We start from the raw sequence: 20,064 nt of genomic DNA on the forward strand, positions 1-20,064 counted from the left end.
TAATTTATAAAAATTTGTGTTAATGTAAATGAGTTTTAAAGTTAAATCTAAATAGTTTAGGGTTTTTTTTCTGGATATTGAATCTATTATATATTTAAAAATATATTTTAAACAATGAAAAGTTATGATTTTTGGAAGAATTGTATTAATAGATTTCTATCAAAAACACAAAATGTAAACAATAATTTTTTTTTGTTAAAAATTGAATAATAATGTAATAGTCTAAAGAGGTTGTTTTTTTTCCATTTTCCAATTAAATTTTCTTGTAGATTTTCACTGAAATTTAATGAGAAATTGAAAATTTGTAGTTTTAAGTTGTTGAATTTACACCTTTCAATGCCTCAAATATTATGGAGGGTGGTGAATTTATTTCTAAATTTCAAAATTACCATTTAAACTATAAAACAAAGACATTTTGATATTACCAAAAATCACTTAACTAAACTCTAACAAAAAAAATTACCTATTAAGCTACACCTATAATAATTAATATTTAATATTTGGAATCATGAATGCTTAGATTTTCAAAACAAATTATGTCAATTAATTAATAAGCCATTTGGTGAAATTCCTCTAATAAGCCATTATGTTTAATATTGTGTAAAACTAAAATGATTAGTCATATAGATTAGATTCATTTTTTGGATAAACTAAGTCTGGTTGGCTTTAATATTTGGATGGAAAAAGGATTTGTTAGAGTAACAACCAAGTAAATATAGAAATATTTGTTTTTATAACTGGGTTGATTGAAACTGGGCTAAATCTACGCATTAGTAAAATAATATTTTTTTCTATAACTGGTTGATTGAGATTAGGCTGGATAATATTTTTTCTATAACTGGTTGATTGAGATTAGGCTAGATCTAGGCACTAGTAAAATGCTATAAAAATGGTGTGAAGCTTGAACCAAATTAAACATTCTTTAAAATAATTTAATTTTCTTAAAATTAATTTCCATCTTCCTCCCTTCCCATAAAATTTAAACTTAAAATCTAATAATACTAAACCTGGACCAAACTAAACTAATCTACACCTCTCATAATAAATAAAAAAATGTATATACCAAATGAGTTATAAATAGCCATGCAAGTGAATTATAAAGTCGCCATAAAATTTAAACTTAAAATCTAATAACACTAAACCTGGACCAAACTAAACTAATCTACACTTCTCGTAATAAATAAAAAAATGTATATACCAAATGAGTTATAAATAGCCATGCAAGTGAATTATAAAGTCGCCATTTCTGCTGTTAGTTAAAAAAAGAAGCTTCGGACCAAATTTCCAGTTGAAGAAAAATTATCCACGCACTTAAAAAGCAAGCAGGCAAGCACGTGGAGATAATTCGACGTCACTCTCTCAGTGACGTAACGTAGTGCATGTTGGCAGTCATTGGTTTCCACATCTCCTTTGCCAGCCAGGAACTTCATTAAATACCCTGTGTTTTCTTCAAATACTCAATTTTCAGAATTGGATATTTCTCGATGCTTATTGGTAAGTCGTTTCAGATGGGTGATGTTCAGATGGGTAGTATTCAGGAGAGCCACATCAGAGTGCAAGAAGGTATGCCTGTTTGTTTATTCTTTCAGAATAATTTCATGTTAGATTGAACTGTCTATCTGGAAGCACTTTCTCATTCATCACATGCTGTTGTAATATGAATGTGGCTCTGACCTTGAGAAAATGGAACTCCAGGGCCTGATTTGATTGTTGATTCAGAGCCAGGGAGAGGTCCCCATAGAAGGATGCTTGCAGGAAAGAGGAAGAACCACTGGGTTCTTGTGATATTCAGCATTTTGGCACTTATTGTGGGTCAAGCTGGTGCTATTCTTCTTGGCAGGTATTACTTTGATAATGGTGGAGACAGCAGATGGATTTCAACCCTTGTGCAATCAGTAGGATGGCCTATTCTTTTCATACCATTTGTACTTTATCAAAGAAAGCAAGTCTCTAAGCTTACATCCTTCAGACCCAAATTGGTGCTTATATATGTTGCTCTGGGTTTGCTTGTAGCTGGGGCTAATTTGCTTTACTCTTGGGGTCTCTCCTATATGCCTGTTTCAACATATTCTCTTCTGTGTTCAAGTCAGTTGGCCTTTAATGCTGTGTTTGCATTCATGCTAAACAGGCAGAAAATCAGCCCATATATCCTGAATTCTCTTGTTTTGCTGACTTTGAGTGCAATTCTGCTTGGGGTTCATTCAGACAATGACAGACCTGAGGGAGTGAATACTGCCAAGTACATAGTAGGCTTCATTTGCACTGTTGCAGCTTCTGCAATGTATGGACTGATTCTGCCATTGATGCAGGTTGTGTTCAGTAGGGTTATAAAGAAGGAGACTTTTGCAGTGGTTCTGGAAATGCAAATTTACACATCCATGGTTGCCACTGTGGTGTGCATAATTGGATTGTTTGTCAGTGGGGAGTTCCAAAATATGAGAAAAGAGGGTGAGAGTTTCACAACAGGGAGAGTTGCTTACTATATGACATTGATATGGTCTGCCATAGGATGGCAGGTTTGTGGAATTGGTGCATTTGGTTTGATCTTTTTGGTTTCTTCCCTGTTTTCAAATGCTGTGAGTAACTTGTCCCTCCCTCTGGTGCCCATGTTATCAGTAGGGTTTTTCCATGACAAAATGGATGCCTTGAAGATTATTTCTATGCTGTTAAGCATCTGGGGTTTTGTTTCCTATATATTTGGTGGGTATTTGGATTCAAAGCCTGCCATGGACTCCCAGAATGATACAGACTCAAAGAGTGTTGCTAGAGAGGAGCAACTCCACTCCATGGTTGCTTTGAGCTAAGAAATATGCTGCCACTGAAAGCCTTTTGATCGTCATGTACAGAGAGGGCACGTCCTCGTTCTATGGGCTATAGTAGGAGCATTTATGTATTTACCAATATTTAGGTTTTAGGTGGATAAATAGGGCTTTGTTTTGTTGTATAGCTAAAAAAGTTTGTAGAACTTTAAATTAAAATAAAAATCATTTATTATAATGACAGATATCTTTGTTGTATTTTTATTTTTGGATTTTTATTATACTTTTTATAATAGTGTTTTAAAAACTATGTAAATTTTAATATTTAATAAATATTTATTTTGATTTTTGATTGGTTAGAAAAGTGTTTTCAAGATATATAGAAATTTGAATATACTATGATACTTCTTGATAGGTAGATATAAAGGATATCTTAAAGGGAATATATAAAAGGTTGTACTCCTTATTCAATATGGATTTAATAGGGAAGATGTAAAGGTGGTGCTTATTATTCAATATGGATTTTTTTATTTAAATAAAATAAAAATATAATTATATATAAATAAATTTAAAAATATAATTTTATTTATGTAATGTTTTGTAATTGTATGGGGTGTAATTTTATTATATCTGTGTGTATAAAGTATCATGTTTTGGTTTGATTAGTTATTATTTATATTTTGATTAAAAAAATTGAAACTTCTCTATAGTTTAGCATTATAAATTTAATTTTTTATTGAGTTTTAGATAGATTGAAGTGATTTATTAAGATACTATTTAATATGAAGTCACTAGTTCAATTAATGTGAATCACAGTTAAATTTCTTGCTAGATTAAAATAATATATTAAAAATATTAAAAAAATCATCTTACTAAACTTTAAAAAAATTAAAAATTTAATTTGATTAAAATTAAAAATTTAATTTGAACTTATGTTAATTGTTTAAAACTTGCAAATAAGTACTACACTGTACTTTCAAATCAAATAAAATATTGAATGATATTACATATGTACAATCCAATATTTATATAATCTTTGACTGTTTTTCAAGAAAAATCAAATCAAATATGTCATGATATTACATATGTACAATCCAATATTTATATAATCTTTGGCTGTTTTTCAAGAAAACTTCTATCGAAAAAAATTATAAAACATTTAAAAAGAAAGACAACATCCTTGTGAGCACAATCTAATCCAAAGTGGCAGGCAGTACTTCTGCGAATTACATGACACGGCATGTGAAGTTTTCAAATTTTAATACATTTAATCTTTTACCATGTACCTACATTTGAACACTTTTACCATGTACATAAGCCCCTTGAAAAATAGTATAAAAGGACAAATTCCAACGTCGTCCGTCGTCAGTCGTCAGCAAGTGATGTCCTTGTGTTATATTTCAGAAATTGCTTGGCCGCAAGCAAATATCGCGAAAACTTGAATTTTTTATTCGAAAGGGAAGAATGCTTACAAACGACTTTAAAATTATGCATAATTAATTAGTTAATTCATTTTAAAAACGGTGAAACCACCACCATCTGTGGTAATCTTTCGTTTTGTACCAAGGCGAAACGATTTTAGAAATTGTGAATATTATAATTTGATTTTAATATTTTAAATGTTTTAAGTTTTTTTATATAAAAATATAATTTATATAATAAAATATTATAATTATAAACCAAATTTATATTATCTTATTTAATTAATATGTAAAGTGAAAACAAGAGCATGATTCAATGTAAATTCGAGAAAAGGAATTAGGTTTCAAGAAAATTAAAATCTACAATAGGGGTAATATTTTTATTAGTGGTGCAATTATAAATATTATTTTAATTTAAAAAAAGTCTATAACATTTTTGTAGAGAATGAGGAAAATAAATGGAAAAAATTATGGAAAGCACGTTTCCCACCATCATTTTTATATAAATAATAATTTAAAATAAAATTATTATTTTTAAATTTTTAAATTTTTGAGAATGTGTTGTATCATGGAGTAAGTGTTTTCATCTTTATCAATATTTACTAATAATTTAATTTATATGTCTATATTAATTAATAAAAATAAAGATAAATAAACACATAATCATTTTATTTTTCTTAGAACAAAGAACCTAAAAAATCCTACAAAATATAGGTATCTAAAAATAAAATATGCAAATAATAATTTCTACATAAAATGTCTAAATAAATATCTATATAAAATATGCACTCCATTATAAACAAGCACTATATGGTAGCTAGTACTTGCCACTTAGTTAAAATATAGCTCAATTAAAGTAAAAAAATTGTATCCATGATGGCAACCAATTGATAATCACAAAGTAAGTTGGGTATTACTAGGATGGCCTAGGAGCATGTGAATTTGAGGGTCTAGAGTGTTAGTATTATTATGTTGGTATTATTATCTAGGGCTCTAGCATATATATAAAAAAATTGTGCTTGTTCATTTGGAAATGCTCCTTCATAACTCATTGGCCCTAGATTTCACTTGGAAGCTCCGTTTTAGTTTGATAAATCCATTTGGCAAGGGTTTCCATTTGTTGCGGCTTGTTTGTTGCAAGGGGGAGCATGCAGTTGATTGAGTGTTTTTGGTTGTTCCAACTTGAGAAGCATTTGTTGGGGCTTGTTTGTCTGTAAGGGGGAGCATGCAGTTGATTGAGTGTTATTAGTTGTTGCAACCTGAGAAGCTTGAATATACTTAATTCTCCTGATTGGGTTTCCCAATCCTAAGTGGTCCACTAGGAGATTAGGATAGTTTCTTGAACTTTTTTGATTGAATGCTAGATGGTATTTAGTTCCTCATATTTGTCCTTGCATTTTCTTTTGTTGTGCTATTTAAATATCTCCTAAACAATGAATCCTAGGGAGAGTTTCCAAGCTCTATTGATGATGCTACTTTTAAAGGGTGCTAGTCTCCATTCTTTAAGCATGGAGTATCTGCTAGTCCTGTTTCTGTTATTTTACTTGAAGATTATGGTTAATTTGTCCAATAGTTCTGAAGCTCATAGTTTTTGTACTTGAGAAGCATAGATAGCAGCTTGTTGGGCCTTGGAAATCTCTTTTTTGCAAGTGTCTCCCATGTTAGGGTTTTGTTTTGCAAGAGAAGCATATTATAAAATATAAAAGAATTAATATATGGGTATATATATATATATATATATATATATATATATATATATATATATATATCAACACTCTTAACCATTGAGATTCACCTCCACTTTACCATAGTGATTCTTAATATGTAAATATATTTTGTTGCGATACCATGGCCTACTAATACCACGTGGCAAAAAAAAACATAATTCATTCATATGGCACATGTTCATATGACAATTTTTAATTAAACAAGAAAGGGCATAACTAATTTTGAAATAAATCTCAAATTTTGATTGTGATTATTATTACATAGCCTAGATCCGTCTTAACTCCGATATACTAAGTTGAGAGGGATCAAATCTCTTTTCACTCTAAAAGAGGTTTGCAACATAAGAGATTTAATCCCTCTAGATGCCCAAAATTAAGATGGATATAGGCTAGTTGAATTATTAATTATAATTATTAATTTTATGTTTTTTTATCTCATTTTATTTTATTTTCACCAAGTCAAAATGTTAAGCATTACAACATTTCAACCATACTAGGTTGGAGAGTACCTCTCTGCCCAAAAACTATTTTAAAATATTCCATGAAGGTTAAATCAGTGACATTCACCTAATAATTATTCATAATTAAATTAAAATTTTGGAACCCTTGTCTTAAAATACACTCACCTATTGACACGATGATAATGATGATGATTAACATCCACTAAGACCAATATGGTCTGTATAACCTTAGGAAGGTAAGAGATTAATTGAGATTCTTTACAATTTTATTTCTATGATCAAAAGAAGGGAGAGGAGCATTCCAAGATGACTATAGTTTTCTTGAATTAACAAGTCAAGACGGATGGTAGTGTGGCAAATGTTTTGGAAATAAGAACATATGTGAGTAAGAGCCAAGCAATCCAAGAGAATTTTTTTCATCTTCAACCCTCTTAGTGTTGCAAAGGTGATAGACGAAAGAAGGTTTTTTGGGAATATACCAACACATGGTTTCACTTTGAAGCTCATGAGAATTACTTATTATCTTTGTAATGTTCATTTTCTTCTTAGCACTTGATCACTTCTTTATAATACCTTAGCTTCCTTTTTCCCTCTAATTCCCTATCATCCTGCAACTTATCCTTAAATTTGAAAGCAATAGAATTTTCAATATTATCCTTATTCTCCAAGATGATCTCCTCCTTTATCCCCCAATGATCGAGCCAAGACTGAACATCCTTATGCTAGCCTTGCTTGAGTCGGAGGTGGGGGTTTTGGCTAGAGTTAGAAGCAATTTTGGGGAACATCTTGGCTTCCATGTTGTAAAGATTCTTCTTATACATCAGATACCTAAACATTGCCATGCTTTCAATGGGGGAAAGGATAGCTTCAATCAAAAGGATAGGGTAGGGAGTATTTCCCTTAATCTTGAGGTTGTAGGTTATAAATTTATTTTGGATGAATTCGATCTTCCTTCACGATTCTCTAGATATACTGCGACCCCAAAGCTCACATCCATATAGAATAACAGGAGTAACGAGAGTCTCAAAGAGGATTTTTTTTTGTATTCCAAACACAAAGATATATCAGCGTACGATTGTTTTCAAGCTCATAATAAGTTTTCCAACCTCCTATAATCATTTTCTTAATGCTATAACTATATAAGGAATTATTATAAAGAAATACATTAATGTTTAACATTTATATTTGTCATGGAAAGATTATTGGTATCATAAACCTATGGGTCATGAAGAAGAAAGGAGTTTCTTAATTCATTAATTAATTAAGCTCATAGTCTAACTAATAAACAAAATGACTCTTTTCAAGTCAATTTTACCCAAACTCTAGGAGATATTTTTAAGAATCATACGTTTGAGTTGTTTAATCTACAAATTTTAAGTGCCATATGGATCTTTTAAGGTGTTAAATCCATTATACATTTAAAAGTACATTTTAAACAACAAAAAAATCAATACTTACTTAAAATTAAATTACAATTTTATCTATTAATTAAGCTACACCTTAATTAAAAAATTAATAACTAATTTTAATTAATTAAAAAATAATTATATTAATTTAAAAACTAATTTTTTATTTTTAAATTAATAATAATATACTATAATCAATATTTTCAATTTTAATATAAAAATTCATAAAAATTAGATAAACATGCGAATAAGTTGTCAATTTTCATTAAATTTAAATGAAATTAGAAGAGAAACGGTTCTCCCATTTCTATATTTCGTGGTAATCAAGAAGCATTGCCCACAAGATGTACACGAATTAAATGGATATAGACCAATATCTTTCATCACCACCAAAGTTAGAAAATGGGTATACTAAATACGTTTATTACTAAAGCTTTGAGGATCATTAATATTGACCACGTCAAGAAGGAAGAGGAATAATTATGCAATTTTTTTATATAATAAAATGGTATGTTATTTTTCAAATCCATAAATTAATAATAATAATAATAATAATTTGAGAATTTAGTTTTAAAGAAATGAAGTTGCTTCTATTATATATAAAAGGAATGATTGATGTCATTTAAGGTTATCTCGGTTAGTTGGGTATAATGGTTGTTATCTTTCCTATCTAGGTTCAAAATTCAAGTTTTTGTTGGTGACATGATGAACTATAATTTCTTGATAATTATTGCCATAATAGCTTTATCCCTTTGAATATTGTTGTATTTGCTTCGGGTCTCGTGAACTCTTAAGTAAGTATACCTGTGGGTTGGTTTGGTACCAACAACCTCACTCTAGCCCCCGAGTTGAGAGGGAAGTTAATTTCTCTCCTCGAAAAAAAAAGAGTAACTGATAAAATTGTCAAGCATTTGAGGAAAAAAAATATTAGTATGATCTTCTTGCCACCAAACAAGATCAATAAACTCTTAAGATGATTGAAATATATTATTGGCCCGAGATTGCAAAAAGTTGTTTATAAAATCCCATGCACTTGTGGGAAAATCTACATTAGCAAAACAAGGAGGCCCATCTATACTAGAATAGACAAGAACATCATACACAATTTACATGATAGGACTTGGAACTCATCATGGGTGAAATGCTCACATAATACCAAGGATCCCATTTAACTCAAGGATATATAAATATTAGCTAGAGTCAAGGAATAACTTGAGAGGAGAATATAAGAGGTGATATATATTGTAAAAAACTCTAGTTTTCTAAATTGAGATGATGGTTTAACAATTAGGTTAACTTGGTTGTCCAACTCCCCTTAAATAATAATGAATTTATAGAATTAATAGACCCTTGTTCTTGATGTAGATGTTTACTCCATGAGTATGATTCCAATAATATTTCCATGTGTTGTAGTAGCTGCAACACCCTCCAAAATTTTGGCTTGAATTCAAATTTCAAAGCCTTCCTTGGTTTTTCCTTTGATGGTTGGAAACACTCGAGCTCACCCTATGAGCTCTTTTGAAATCTTTTCATCTTTTTGCTTGTTTGACCAGTGGTTGTCTTTTGGCATGTTGATTTCTTTGTCATGCTTATGATCAAATTTTTGTGAGTTTGAAGGTTTGTCTTTGTGTGTTTGGGTTGTCTTCGCTATGTAAACATTCGTCGTACTCACACACAAAGTTGTAAACAATGTTGCGCAAGTGTCATCACGGTCGTCTGAAGGTCTATCAGTGTCGCACTTGTTGCTCTCAACTCCAAGAAAGTCTCACTGAGGGCATGTGTTTGTCTTGTTGTCATGGTGGTCTATGTTGTTTCGTCATCAAGTATGCTAAGTGTATGTTCACAATGTCAGTCTACACAAGTGCACTTACTTTCGACACTTAGCCATTTTCCTAAAAATATGTCCGACCGGATAACCATTTTCCATTGGACTCAACTGAGCTGCACTATGTAGTCTCAACCCTTAGTGACCCTCCTCTGCTGCCCGGAACTACGTAGTGCTTCAGGGTGTCCTCCAAGTCAGCTGCACTGCACAACCCCACAGGTGAGAAGCCTGTCTGCCTCCCAGAATTGCGCAGAAATTGCCTCCCTATCTGACTGAACTGCGCATTTCTCAAGCACAGTCATCAACCCTCCTCCTTGCTTGCCGGAAGCCTGCACTACTCTGAGACTTGGGTTTGCACTATTCCCCAAAATTGCGCAGACATGCCCAGCTTGTCATCCACTGCCTTGCTCTACACTGGTCCACAGTATTGTGCAGAACTTCCCAGATGACCCTTGCTACCTTGCTTTGCCCTGCCTCCAGAAATTGCACAGACATATCTAGCAGTTCCCCTATTAACTGTCATGTATTGTTCCCAGAGATTGCGTAGTCATGTCCAACAGGTCCCTCTGCAGCCCTGCTCTGTCTTCCCTCTAAAAAATCGTGCAGAAATAACCAACAGTCCCTCTACATTCCTGCTCTGTCCTCCCTCTGGAAACTGCGCAAAACTTCCCAATAGTCCCTTTGCAACCCGCTATGTCTTCCCTTTGAAAACTGAATAGAAGATACCTCCCTCAGGGGCTCACCTTGCAACTGACACTAGTGACTCTCACTGCGCAATCCTGCCTCCCAGTGATCACTGTGCAGTTTTTTATGACAATGAAGGTTGTCCTCCCAGAATGCCTCATTCCAGTCTGATTTGCGCTTTGCGCTGTCTCAGTGAGTTGTCCTCCCTCCATGTCACCCGGAACACGAGAACAATGCATCATGCTAGACTAGGAATTTTTGGATTTGATGTTGTCCCATCATGAGTGAATTGCAAGAATAGGTACACTAGCAGATCATGGCGAGGTGATGAACAGGATGAAGAAGGAGCACACATGCTAGAAGACTTGCTTGCAGCTAGACGGATGTACCAAGCATATCAAGCGATAAGCAAGAGGAACACATGCATTGAACCATCAAGCAAGACCAAGACCATCGAAGACCCCACAACACTATTCCACACAGAGGAGAAGACAAAGAACACCAAGAGTACATCCATCACTCAGCAGCGCAACAGCTTGACATGGAGACCACAATTAGCTAGTACATGTCAGCAGTGTCATGTTGAGTTGTGTCATGAGCTGTCTCGGACACATCACCATTATGGGCCATATCCGTTGTAACTAAAGGTAATGTAAAGTGAAGTCTAATGGAAGCACACAAAATTCGAAGAGTCATGGGAAGTTGAATAGTCACGAGGGTAGTCCAAGAGTCACAAGGGTCAAGAATCACCCTTGGCTATATATACCTCTCCCATTGTATGACTAAAGGAATTTTCACCTTGGCTCTCTCACATAGCCTTGAGAGTTTTTAGTTTGTTCCTTGAGGAGCGAGGAGTGGCTCCAATGTCCCACTACTAGGACTAGTGATGTGTGGTGTACAGATGTGTCTGGGACTTTTTCTTAATTCAGAAGCTTGTTTCAGGCCAACACATTTTCACACATGTTTTGTAGATGTTTGTAAGACTACTCTTTAAACATTTATAATGCATGTTTTCTTAACTAGTATTAAGATAGTTGAACTACTTTGGTTATTTTAGTACTTACATTATTGAAGATGTGTTGTATTGTTTATCACTATTGTCTCATCCGTGTGGACTACTCCGCAGGACATTAGACAAACCATTCTTGTTTTCTTGGTTATAACGACCGTCACCTCCGTGTGGACTACTCTGCTGGATGGTGTACGTGTTTTTCCCTTGCACTTTGGTTTTAATGACTACCGCATCCGCCAGATTTTGGATAGACCCTTGTTGTTTTTCACGTGTGTCTCTCCCTGGGTGGTACTATTACCTCTCATCTAGAGGCTCACTTTTACCCTCTCCCTGACAGTAAGGGAACCAGGATACAAGTTGCATTACACACTCACAAGGCATACACACCTTGCTTTTTGAAGATACAAGCATAACACTCTCATGAGCTAAACAACAAGAGCTAAGGCAAACCTCTAAGATAAAGGCAACCGGGCCATCGTATCGAATGGGACTTGTACACCAAATGGTGTGAGGTCTAGTTGGGACTTCATATCGGGGAGATCCCCAGAATGTTGGAGGGTCCAACAATGTCAACATTTCTGCACTAGAAGGAGGGTCGCTAGCAATTTATGGATGAATGTCCTATCAACCCCACTTATCTATCATTTGGTCAAAGGCAACAACATGAACTCCCTCTCTCCCACGTGCAACTCTGGAGTTTGTTATTCCTCACCTCCTAGAACTGAACAAGGAATTTCATATCATCACATCCGTATTGTTCATCCCATCACCCATCAGTTTGCTAACATCATTGGACTGATTCCAGGAGTGCACACTCTTCCCTCTTTGCAAAGGAATCAAAATACTACTCCCATAGGAGTGGTAGTCTCATATGTTGAAGAAACAATCCTCGCCACTCTTGAAGAGCTGGCATAAGCTTTTGAAAATGAAGAGGAACCTCCATTTTTTCTATAAGGAGAAGAAGGCAACCTTGTACTCTTTGGTTCAGGTTCCAAAGGAGGCAGGGGAGGGGAAGGCAGCGGAGGAGGCAAAGGTGGAGACGAATCAACAGATTCAGAGGTTGAACCGTCAGATTCAGACGAAGAGGAGGAGGATGAAGAAGAGGACAAAATGGCTGACCAAAACCTCGAATGGATGACACAAGTCCCATTAGCACTCCTGGGTGTCTTGCAAAAGATGCCAAGACACGCAGAGAAGTTGTTAACAAAGTATGACCCTGATAGAGCAGTGAAGGGTGAAGATCATCTAGATACGTTCTACCTACATCTGCAGACACTCGAGGTATGTTATGACGATGTTGCATGTAGTCTGTTTCCATGTACCTTGGATGGTAGAGTAGTTGTATGGTACCACTTCCTTCCTGTCAACTCCATTCAGAATTGGGGGGTGTTCAAGAGAATTGTCCTTGAGAAATTTTCTCAAGACAAAACCCCCGCCATGTTGCTAAAAGATTTGGATAGTCTCAAGATGGAGCAAAAAGAAAAAGTGAAAGATTTTAACCAGAGGTTTAACTGTATCTTGAACAAATTCACTACAGACACCAAACCTCACAACTCCATCACGGTTGACTACTACACGTCAGCACTACCGACCAGTGTTGCACAGTTCATCAAGCGAGCTATGAAACCAACAATTTTGGACAATCTCCAAGAGGCAATTGATGCAGAGAAATACTTGTGCGCTATTAGATTCATTGTAGATGATGAACCAACTAACGACTCCAAATACATAGGTAGGAGGTCTCAGACTATTGTGAGTAAGGAAAATTAAAAGGAAGCAAGTGAAAACGAAAACCTTACTCATCTCGTCAAGTCCTTGACAACTAAAATTTCCAAACTCAAATAACAGACGAGCAAGAAAACCATGAACAATAGACCTCCCAGATTTGCGCAGAAGAAGAACTCAGCTTCGGGCAGTGGCAACATTCACCCAACCAAATTTACGCAGAGCTCTAACCTTGTGTTCAGCTTGGATGCAATCGCGACCGATCATTATTTCACGTTCTATGGTGAATGGAATTCAGAGAGGACTTGCCAAGGATGGAACCAAGGAATAAGCGCTTTGGCTACACAGTTCATTGAACAATTTATGGCCAATGAGCAGGATGAGTCGGAGGGTGAAGACAAAGAAGAAGTTGCTACATCTGATGAAGCTCCAAATACTGGGCATGTAATCAACATGTATCAATGTGCTAACGCTTCCCATAAGAAAACCATCGAGAAGGAGCCTTTGAGCGACTGTCCATCCCAAAATAAAAATAGTCGATATAGTTTGAGTCAAGGGGCCCCACTATTTTTGAGATACCGAGAGAAAAAGCAAGACAACATATACTAAGAACAGTTGATCTGTCAGTCAGCTCAACATAGAAAACACAAAGCAAGTCCGGGAAGACAGGTACATCTAAAATCACATCCATGAGAAACAAAGACAAAAAGCATCCCACCGGACAACACGAACACAAGTATACCCTGGGACATCTCAGTGATTCTTCCCACTCTGGATTACAACATTGTTGAAGACATGAAAAAGACTCATGCAAACATATCACTTTATGAGTTAACCAAGCTCATGGGTCAGTGGGATATTATTTTGTGTGCACTGGCACAAGCCTCCACAGACAATGTGGCCTCTTCTAGCGAGGGACCAAGCAAGTCCCTCGACACACTTGCATCTGTGCTCAACGCGCTTCGCATGGAGGAAGCGAACTCGCTCTACCCACCGTTTTTTCTATCATTCGAACTATTTAACTTTAATGTCCACAACTTTTTGGTTGATTCCGATGCGTCAGTCAATGTCATGCCACTCTATTTTGCTAAGCGGATCAATGCTCAAAGGAGTATCACAACTGCGTAGATCATACAACTTGACAGAAAATGTGTGCCAACCATTAGTGAACTTCAGGATGTGATCATTCGGTTATCATCCGATGAACGAGTTCATTAGTGCATTAACATTGTGGACATCCTGGAAGCATATGGCTTATTTCTCAGTAGAGAATGGTCCAGAAAGCTACAAGGATACTTTTCTACGGACTAGTCACACTTATGGCTTCCACACAAGGGCAGAAACAACCAGACCCGGGTGTTGTCGGAAAGATACATGAAACATAATGTTACTCCCTTGAATGTTGAAAATGAACCGTTGCCTTTCACATAACTTATGTTAGGCAATTACTTTATGGAAACGAAGCTGGGGTGTTATCTCGCACAACCAGCCCCAACCCCACTAGACACATAGTTGGGTCTCCTTCCTTGCCCAATTGGCGAAAATGAAACTTGTATCATAGATTTTAATAGTAACAATAGTAGTGACAATAGTACTAGTGCGGCAAGCAGTCCTTGTACAGATAATATGTGGACCCTATATTTTGATGGATCCAAGACACATGAGGGCTCTAGAGCCAGTTGTGTTTTAATGGACCTGTCGTAAAGGAAACACTTAATCTCAAGCAGCTTAGATTTCGAGTGCACGAACAACACCGTTGAGTATGAAGCACTTGTTTTGGGCTTACAGAAAGCCATCAGCCTCAATGTTGTTATGCTTAAAGTGGTAGGTGATTCAGAGATCATGGTACGTTAGGTACGTATCACCATACACTGTGTTTTACTCGGTCTTAAGAGTTACCAACAAGAGGTATGGTGACTTATCTCTAACTTCCAAGCTTTCAATATCAATTATGTACTAAGAATGCGTAATGCAGCTGCTAGGATGACCTTGCTTAGGGATAGATTTTCTATTGAAATTTTGTATAAGCCATATATCCTTGACAACATCACTAATTTACGTGTTTTTTATAATGATCAACAAATACTTCATTTGGGCCAACACTAAAATCTTCAAGGATGCAATGATAGATGAAGATGAGCACGAGCAGTCTCTGCAGAGTGCAACTAATGACAGTAAAGGAAACCTCATCCCCAAGGGTGTGTTATCACTCGAAAAGTTGTATGACCTACAAAACTGCTTTCAGGGGCCCGTGAATGCAAAAACCCACAGTTCCACAATGTTGTAAGAACAAATCAACCTAGGAACTGACAAAGATCCGAAGTTTGTAAATATCAGTACATGTTGCACACCAGAAGAGCAGAAATCTTTTTTCTGCCTGTTCAGACAGTACCGTGATGTGTTCACGTGGATATACGATGACTTGAAAACATATGACATGTGAATAATCCAGAACATCATTCCAATCAAAGAAGGCACTAATCATTTTCAGTAATAACTAAGGAAATTACATCCATCACCTGAGACCCTCATATAGAAATAATTTACTAAGTTGCTTGATGCTCAGATCATTTACAAGGTTTGCCATTCAACATGGGTTTCAAACTTAGTCCCTATTAGGAAGAAGTCTGGGGAGATCCACCTATGCATTGATTTATGAAATCTCAATCGTGTCTTGGACAAAGATAACTACCCAGTTCTGTCTATGGAGCACATATTATAGACAGTATCTAGAGTAGAGATGTTCTCTTTGCTAGACGGTTTCTTAGGATACAATCAGGTTTTGGTAGCAGAGCCTAACATACTAAAAACAATATTCCATACTAAGTTGGGTACGTTAGCTTACCATAGAATGTTGTTTGGGTTGGTAAACTCAGGCACTACATTTCAGCGCGCACTGGGCTTCGAATTTTGTGGGCTCATCGGACAGAGCATAGTGGTCTACCTCGATGACGTGATAGTCTTCTCTAGACATCGGTCATACCACCTACGCCATCTCAAGAAAATTTTTGAGCGATGTCGGAAGTATGGGATATCATTGAATCCCAAGAAGAGCATCTTTGCAGTGTCTAAGGGTAATCTCTTTGGTCACATCATTGCCAAGAGGAGGATCAAGGTAGATCTAGATAGAGTCCGTACCATCATGCAAATTCCTCATCCCATGAACAAGAAAGCTATGCAGTCCTTCCTGGGGGATGTCAACTTCCTCAGAAAGTTCATCTCTGATTATGAGCAGATTGTCAAACCCATTCAAGAGATGATTAAGAAGGACGCAATGTACAGTTGGGGAAAGAAGGAAAAGGAAGAGTTTTCCTCAATTAAGCAAGCTATAATAGAGGCACCTGCACTGTACAACCCGAACTTCAATAAATATTTCTTTCTCGACACATTTTCTTCCAATACTTCACTCGTTGTTGTGCTCACTCAAAAAGATGAGCTGGAAAATGAACGACCCATCTCTTTCATAAGCACGAGCTTGCAAGGACCTGAACTGAACTATCCCACCATGGACAAATAAGCATATGCTGTGTACACAAAATTTAAACATTTCAGACCCTACCTCTTGAAAAATCACTGCATTGTCTTTGTGCCACACCCAATAGTCAGATCAGTGCTTGTTCAACAAGAGCTAGGTGAGAGGTGGGCGAATAGGATGATTGGACTGCAAGAGTACGATCTTGACATCAAGTCAGTTCACACCATAAAGGGTCATGATCTTTGCAGATTAGCAATTGAAGTAGTACATACGCAAGAGGAAGAAGTAAAGCTCGCCGGTTGGGAGTAAGAAATTGAAATGTATAATGTTGAGTGAGCCCCGCCCATTTCGCATGGAAACTCTTGGTACGCAGATGAGCGCTAGTACCTTGAGCATGGCACCATGCCCTCTCACTTATGTATGCGGCAAAAGAGGTAAATCTGATTGAAAGCTTTATCTTACTAGTTGGTGCATGGAGTGCTTTACGGAAAACATCATAATGACGTTTTTCTCAGGTGCCTGGAGGCACAGGATTTGGAAAGGGATGACAGACCAGTCAGGGGTCACTTCGAGGGAAACACAACAATGCACAAGGTCATGTAGGTTGATTTCTTCTGACCTATATTATTCAAATATGCACATGCCTTCGCCCGCAGGTGTCCGGTCTATCAGAGATGCGCTGACAAAAACGAAGGTTAGCAGCCCCACTACAGCCTATTGCAGTGGATGAACCATTCCAACAGTGGGGCTTGGACATCAATGGGGATATTTTCCCACATTTGTTAAAAGCAACACCCTACATATTAACGTCTACATATTACTTCACGCAGTGGACAGAAGCTGTTTCGCTGAAACAAGTGAATGACCAGGAAGTCATCATCTTCCTAAGACATAACATCATCTCGAGGTTTGGCATTCCTGTATCACTTGTTTTTTACAATGCAACATACTTTTCTTTGTTAAATATTTATGAATTTTCATTACAAAATGGTATTGTGTTAAATCATAAAAAAGACCATTTACTCTGAACAGTGAAACTGGAATTCCACTTTGGTGAATGCTCTTTGGGCTGACCGAGTCACATCCAAACCCTCTTTGAATACCTCCCCCTAATTCCTAGTATACAGAAAAGAATCCATCCTCCTACCAAATATCTACTTGCCTACTCTCTAGTTATCCCAAGAATCCCAAGGCAAGCCGTGTCTATTGGTTTAGCGTAAGATTGACACATTACACAAGCTACAGGAAGAAAAGGTGAAAGCAAAATAAAAGTGTATACTTCACCATAACCGTATCAAGAGATGGTTCAACAATAAGTCTGCATGGCGTACCAGCTTCCTTGTGGTTGACTTAGTCTTGCAGTGGGATAAATCCCACGATGACAGAGGCAAACATACAAAGTTTCAGTCCCTGTGGATTAGTCGATTCACTGTCCACGAGAAGCTTGGCCAACACACATACCATTTACAATCACTTGATGGGAAGAGTGACGCTCTCCTTGTTAATGGTCAATACTTGAAATGTTATTTTTAATGATCTAGGGCTGCACCTCACACCATGTACATAATTCTTTCATTATTGTTCTGTTATTTTCTTTTCTTTTTCTGCTTTGTTTTATTGTTTTGTTCTTTACTTTGTTGATTTCATCTACTTTTTTATTTAGTTGTTTGTTTTGTAAATAAGTGTTGTCCCGCACTACATTCTGGTTTCTGAATGTGCATGTGGCTGAAGTTCAAAGAGTCTTGTGACACTGTAGCACTTGGCCAGTCCTATGTATGTCTTATTTGTGCTTGGTTGTAACTTTTGGCCGATGAATCCTTGACGGAAAATACGATCCATTTGTAAGGAAAGTTTTTGTCAAACCATGAACCCATGTCCAGTCTGGGAAACCTCATGCCTATACTCAGTTTTCTACAATGTGTGTTGAATCTTATCCAACTAGTAGAAAAGAAGAAGGGAAAATATAAGCGAGCAAATCTGAATAAGAGGTTTTACATGCTTGTATGATGGAACAACCTCTTATTCTCTCAATAAGTCAGGATCCCTCTTCCACCCCAAAAATAAATAACTTCCTATGCAAAATCCTCTTTCAAAAAATAAAAAAGGCTAAAGAAGAGAAAGGCTTCCTGTGTAGAGAGGTGAAGCAAGCAACTCCATTGGGGTACTGTCCAAGATCGATGAAAGTGGAGCAATGCTTGTGTTCATGTGTGACTTTGCTAGGGTACTGTCCAGGCTTGCTAGTAGCGGAGCAACACCAAAGATGAAAACTTATACTCTGAAAATATTAAGCTTGCGAGCCAAATTACCCTTCCCACTTTGAAACACTGTGATCTGGATGAATTTTGTGTTGTGTTCAACTGAGTCGGTACAAGGTGAACCGTGTCTGTCCACGGGGTAAGTGGGGAAGCCGAAGTGATCTGCACAACGAATCAATACTTCCTGAAAGGCCAAGGCCCTGCACTGAAAATGAACCAAAACAGAGAAGCTGGTATTCAACCAGTTTGTCACCAAGTGTTGTAGAGGCTGCAAGAGGCTCCAAAATTTTGGCTTACATCTAAATTTTGGAGCCTTCCTTGGTTTTCCTTTGATGGTTGCAAACATTTGAGCTCACCCCATGAGCTCTTGTGAAGTCTTTTCATCTTTTTGCTTGTTTGACCAACGGTTGTCTTTCAGCATGTTGATTGATTTGTCATGCCTATAATCAAATTATAGTGAGTTTGAAGGTTTGTCTTTGTGTGTTTGGGTTGTCTTCGCTATGTAAACATTCATTGTACTCACACACAAATTTGTAAACAATGTCGTGCAAGTGTCGTCATGGTTGATATAAATGATTTTTTTACGTGAGATCTTCTGAGGGAAAATGGAGCTAGGGTTTCGAACCCGGTGAGATGCTAAATGTAGGTGAGTGGCCTACAAGTTTGAGACAACGACAAGGAGGGAGGTACAGGTAGCTATAGATGGCATAGGGAGGCACGCACCTATCAGGACTGGGAAGGTAGGTGGAAACCGCCATGCAGAGACAGTGATGTCTCGGGAACCATGCCAACGGGACTTAGGGCTATGCGGAGAATGGAAAACAGAGTAACAAGTTTCAGTTGGTTTTTTTGCTACGTTGTTGCCTTCACTCCTCAGCACGTGCCCGTGTTCAAAGCCTAGGTAGTTGGTTCTTTCGTTAAACTGTTAACAACAAACTGTATGGTGGAAGATGGTCAAACAAAGCGAAGCTGTTGATTTGGACCCTGAACTTGGGGACATTCTGTCGGTTTGGGGGATGGAGGTAATGGATCAAAACATAGAGATGTATATTCATCCAGCTGGACAACCAGGAAGGAAGAAAGGTGGCTCAGGTGCAGTTTGGAAATAGAGAAAATCCTTAGGACTCCTAGTGGAAAGCCTAGGCTTGATGTATCTGGAGAACTGGGAGGGGCAACAACTGCAAGGGAGGTAGTCACTTTCAGAGCACTGTGCGGCAGAAAATGTTGGTTTTCAAGTAAGTAATGATACACCTTGCTCATTAAAAGATTTTTACTCATGGGGTTTAGAGGAAATAATCATAAGCTATGGGTTTA

At 36.7% G+C, this 20,064-nt stretch overlaps 1 protein-coding gene across 1 annotated transcript; it reads left to right on the forward strand.

Moving 5' to 3' along the window:
- Nucleotides 1–1,456: 1,456 nt before the first annotated feature.
- Nucleotides 1,457–2,968, forward strand: LOC149250475 (putative purine permease 11). The gene is made up of 2 exons (XM_089456443.1): nucleotides 1,457–1,563; nucleotides 1,696–2,968. The coding sequence occupies exons 1-2, from the start codon at nucleotides 1,485–1,487 to the stop codon at nucleotides 2,802–2,804; spliced, it is 1,188 nt and encodes a 395-aa protein (XP_089312569.1). The 5' UTR covers nucleotides 1,457–1,484; the 3' UTR covers nucleotides 2,805–2,968.
- Nucleotides 2,969–20,064: the final 17,096 nt, after the last annotated feature.

This window comes from Pinus tabuliformis, chromosome 7, assembly GCF_031772625.1.
Source record: "Pinus tabuliformis cultivar Carrire ecotype Pingquan chromosome 7, CPIR1, whole genome shotgun sequence".
Taxonomy (NCBI): domain Eukaryota; kingdom Viridiplantae; phylum Streptophyta; class Pinopsida; order Pinales; family Pinaceae; genus Pinus; species Pinus tabuliformis.

What these genes read in the sequence shown, in the direction of transcription:
- LOC149250475 (XM_089456443.1), top strand. Translation starts at nt 1,485, where the DNA reads ATGCTTATTGGTAAGTCGTTTCAGATGGGTGATGTTCAGATGGGTAGT. An exon ending in CCACATCAGAGTGCAAGAAG is followed by an intron (nt 1,564 to 1,695) that starts GTATGCCTGTTT and finishes ATGGAACTCCAG; the next exon opens with GGCCTGATTTGATTGTTGAT.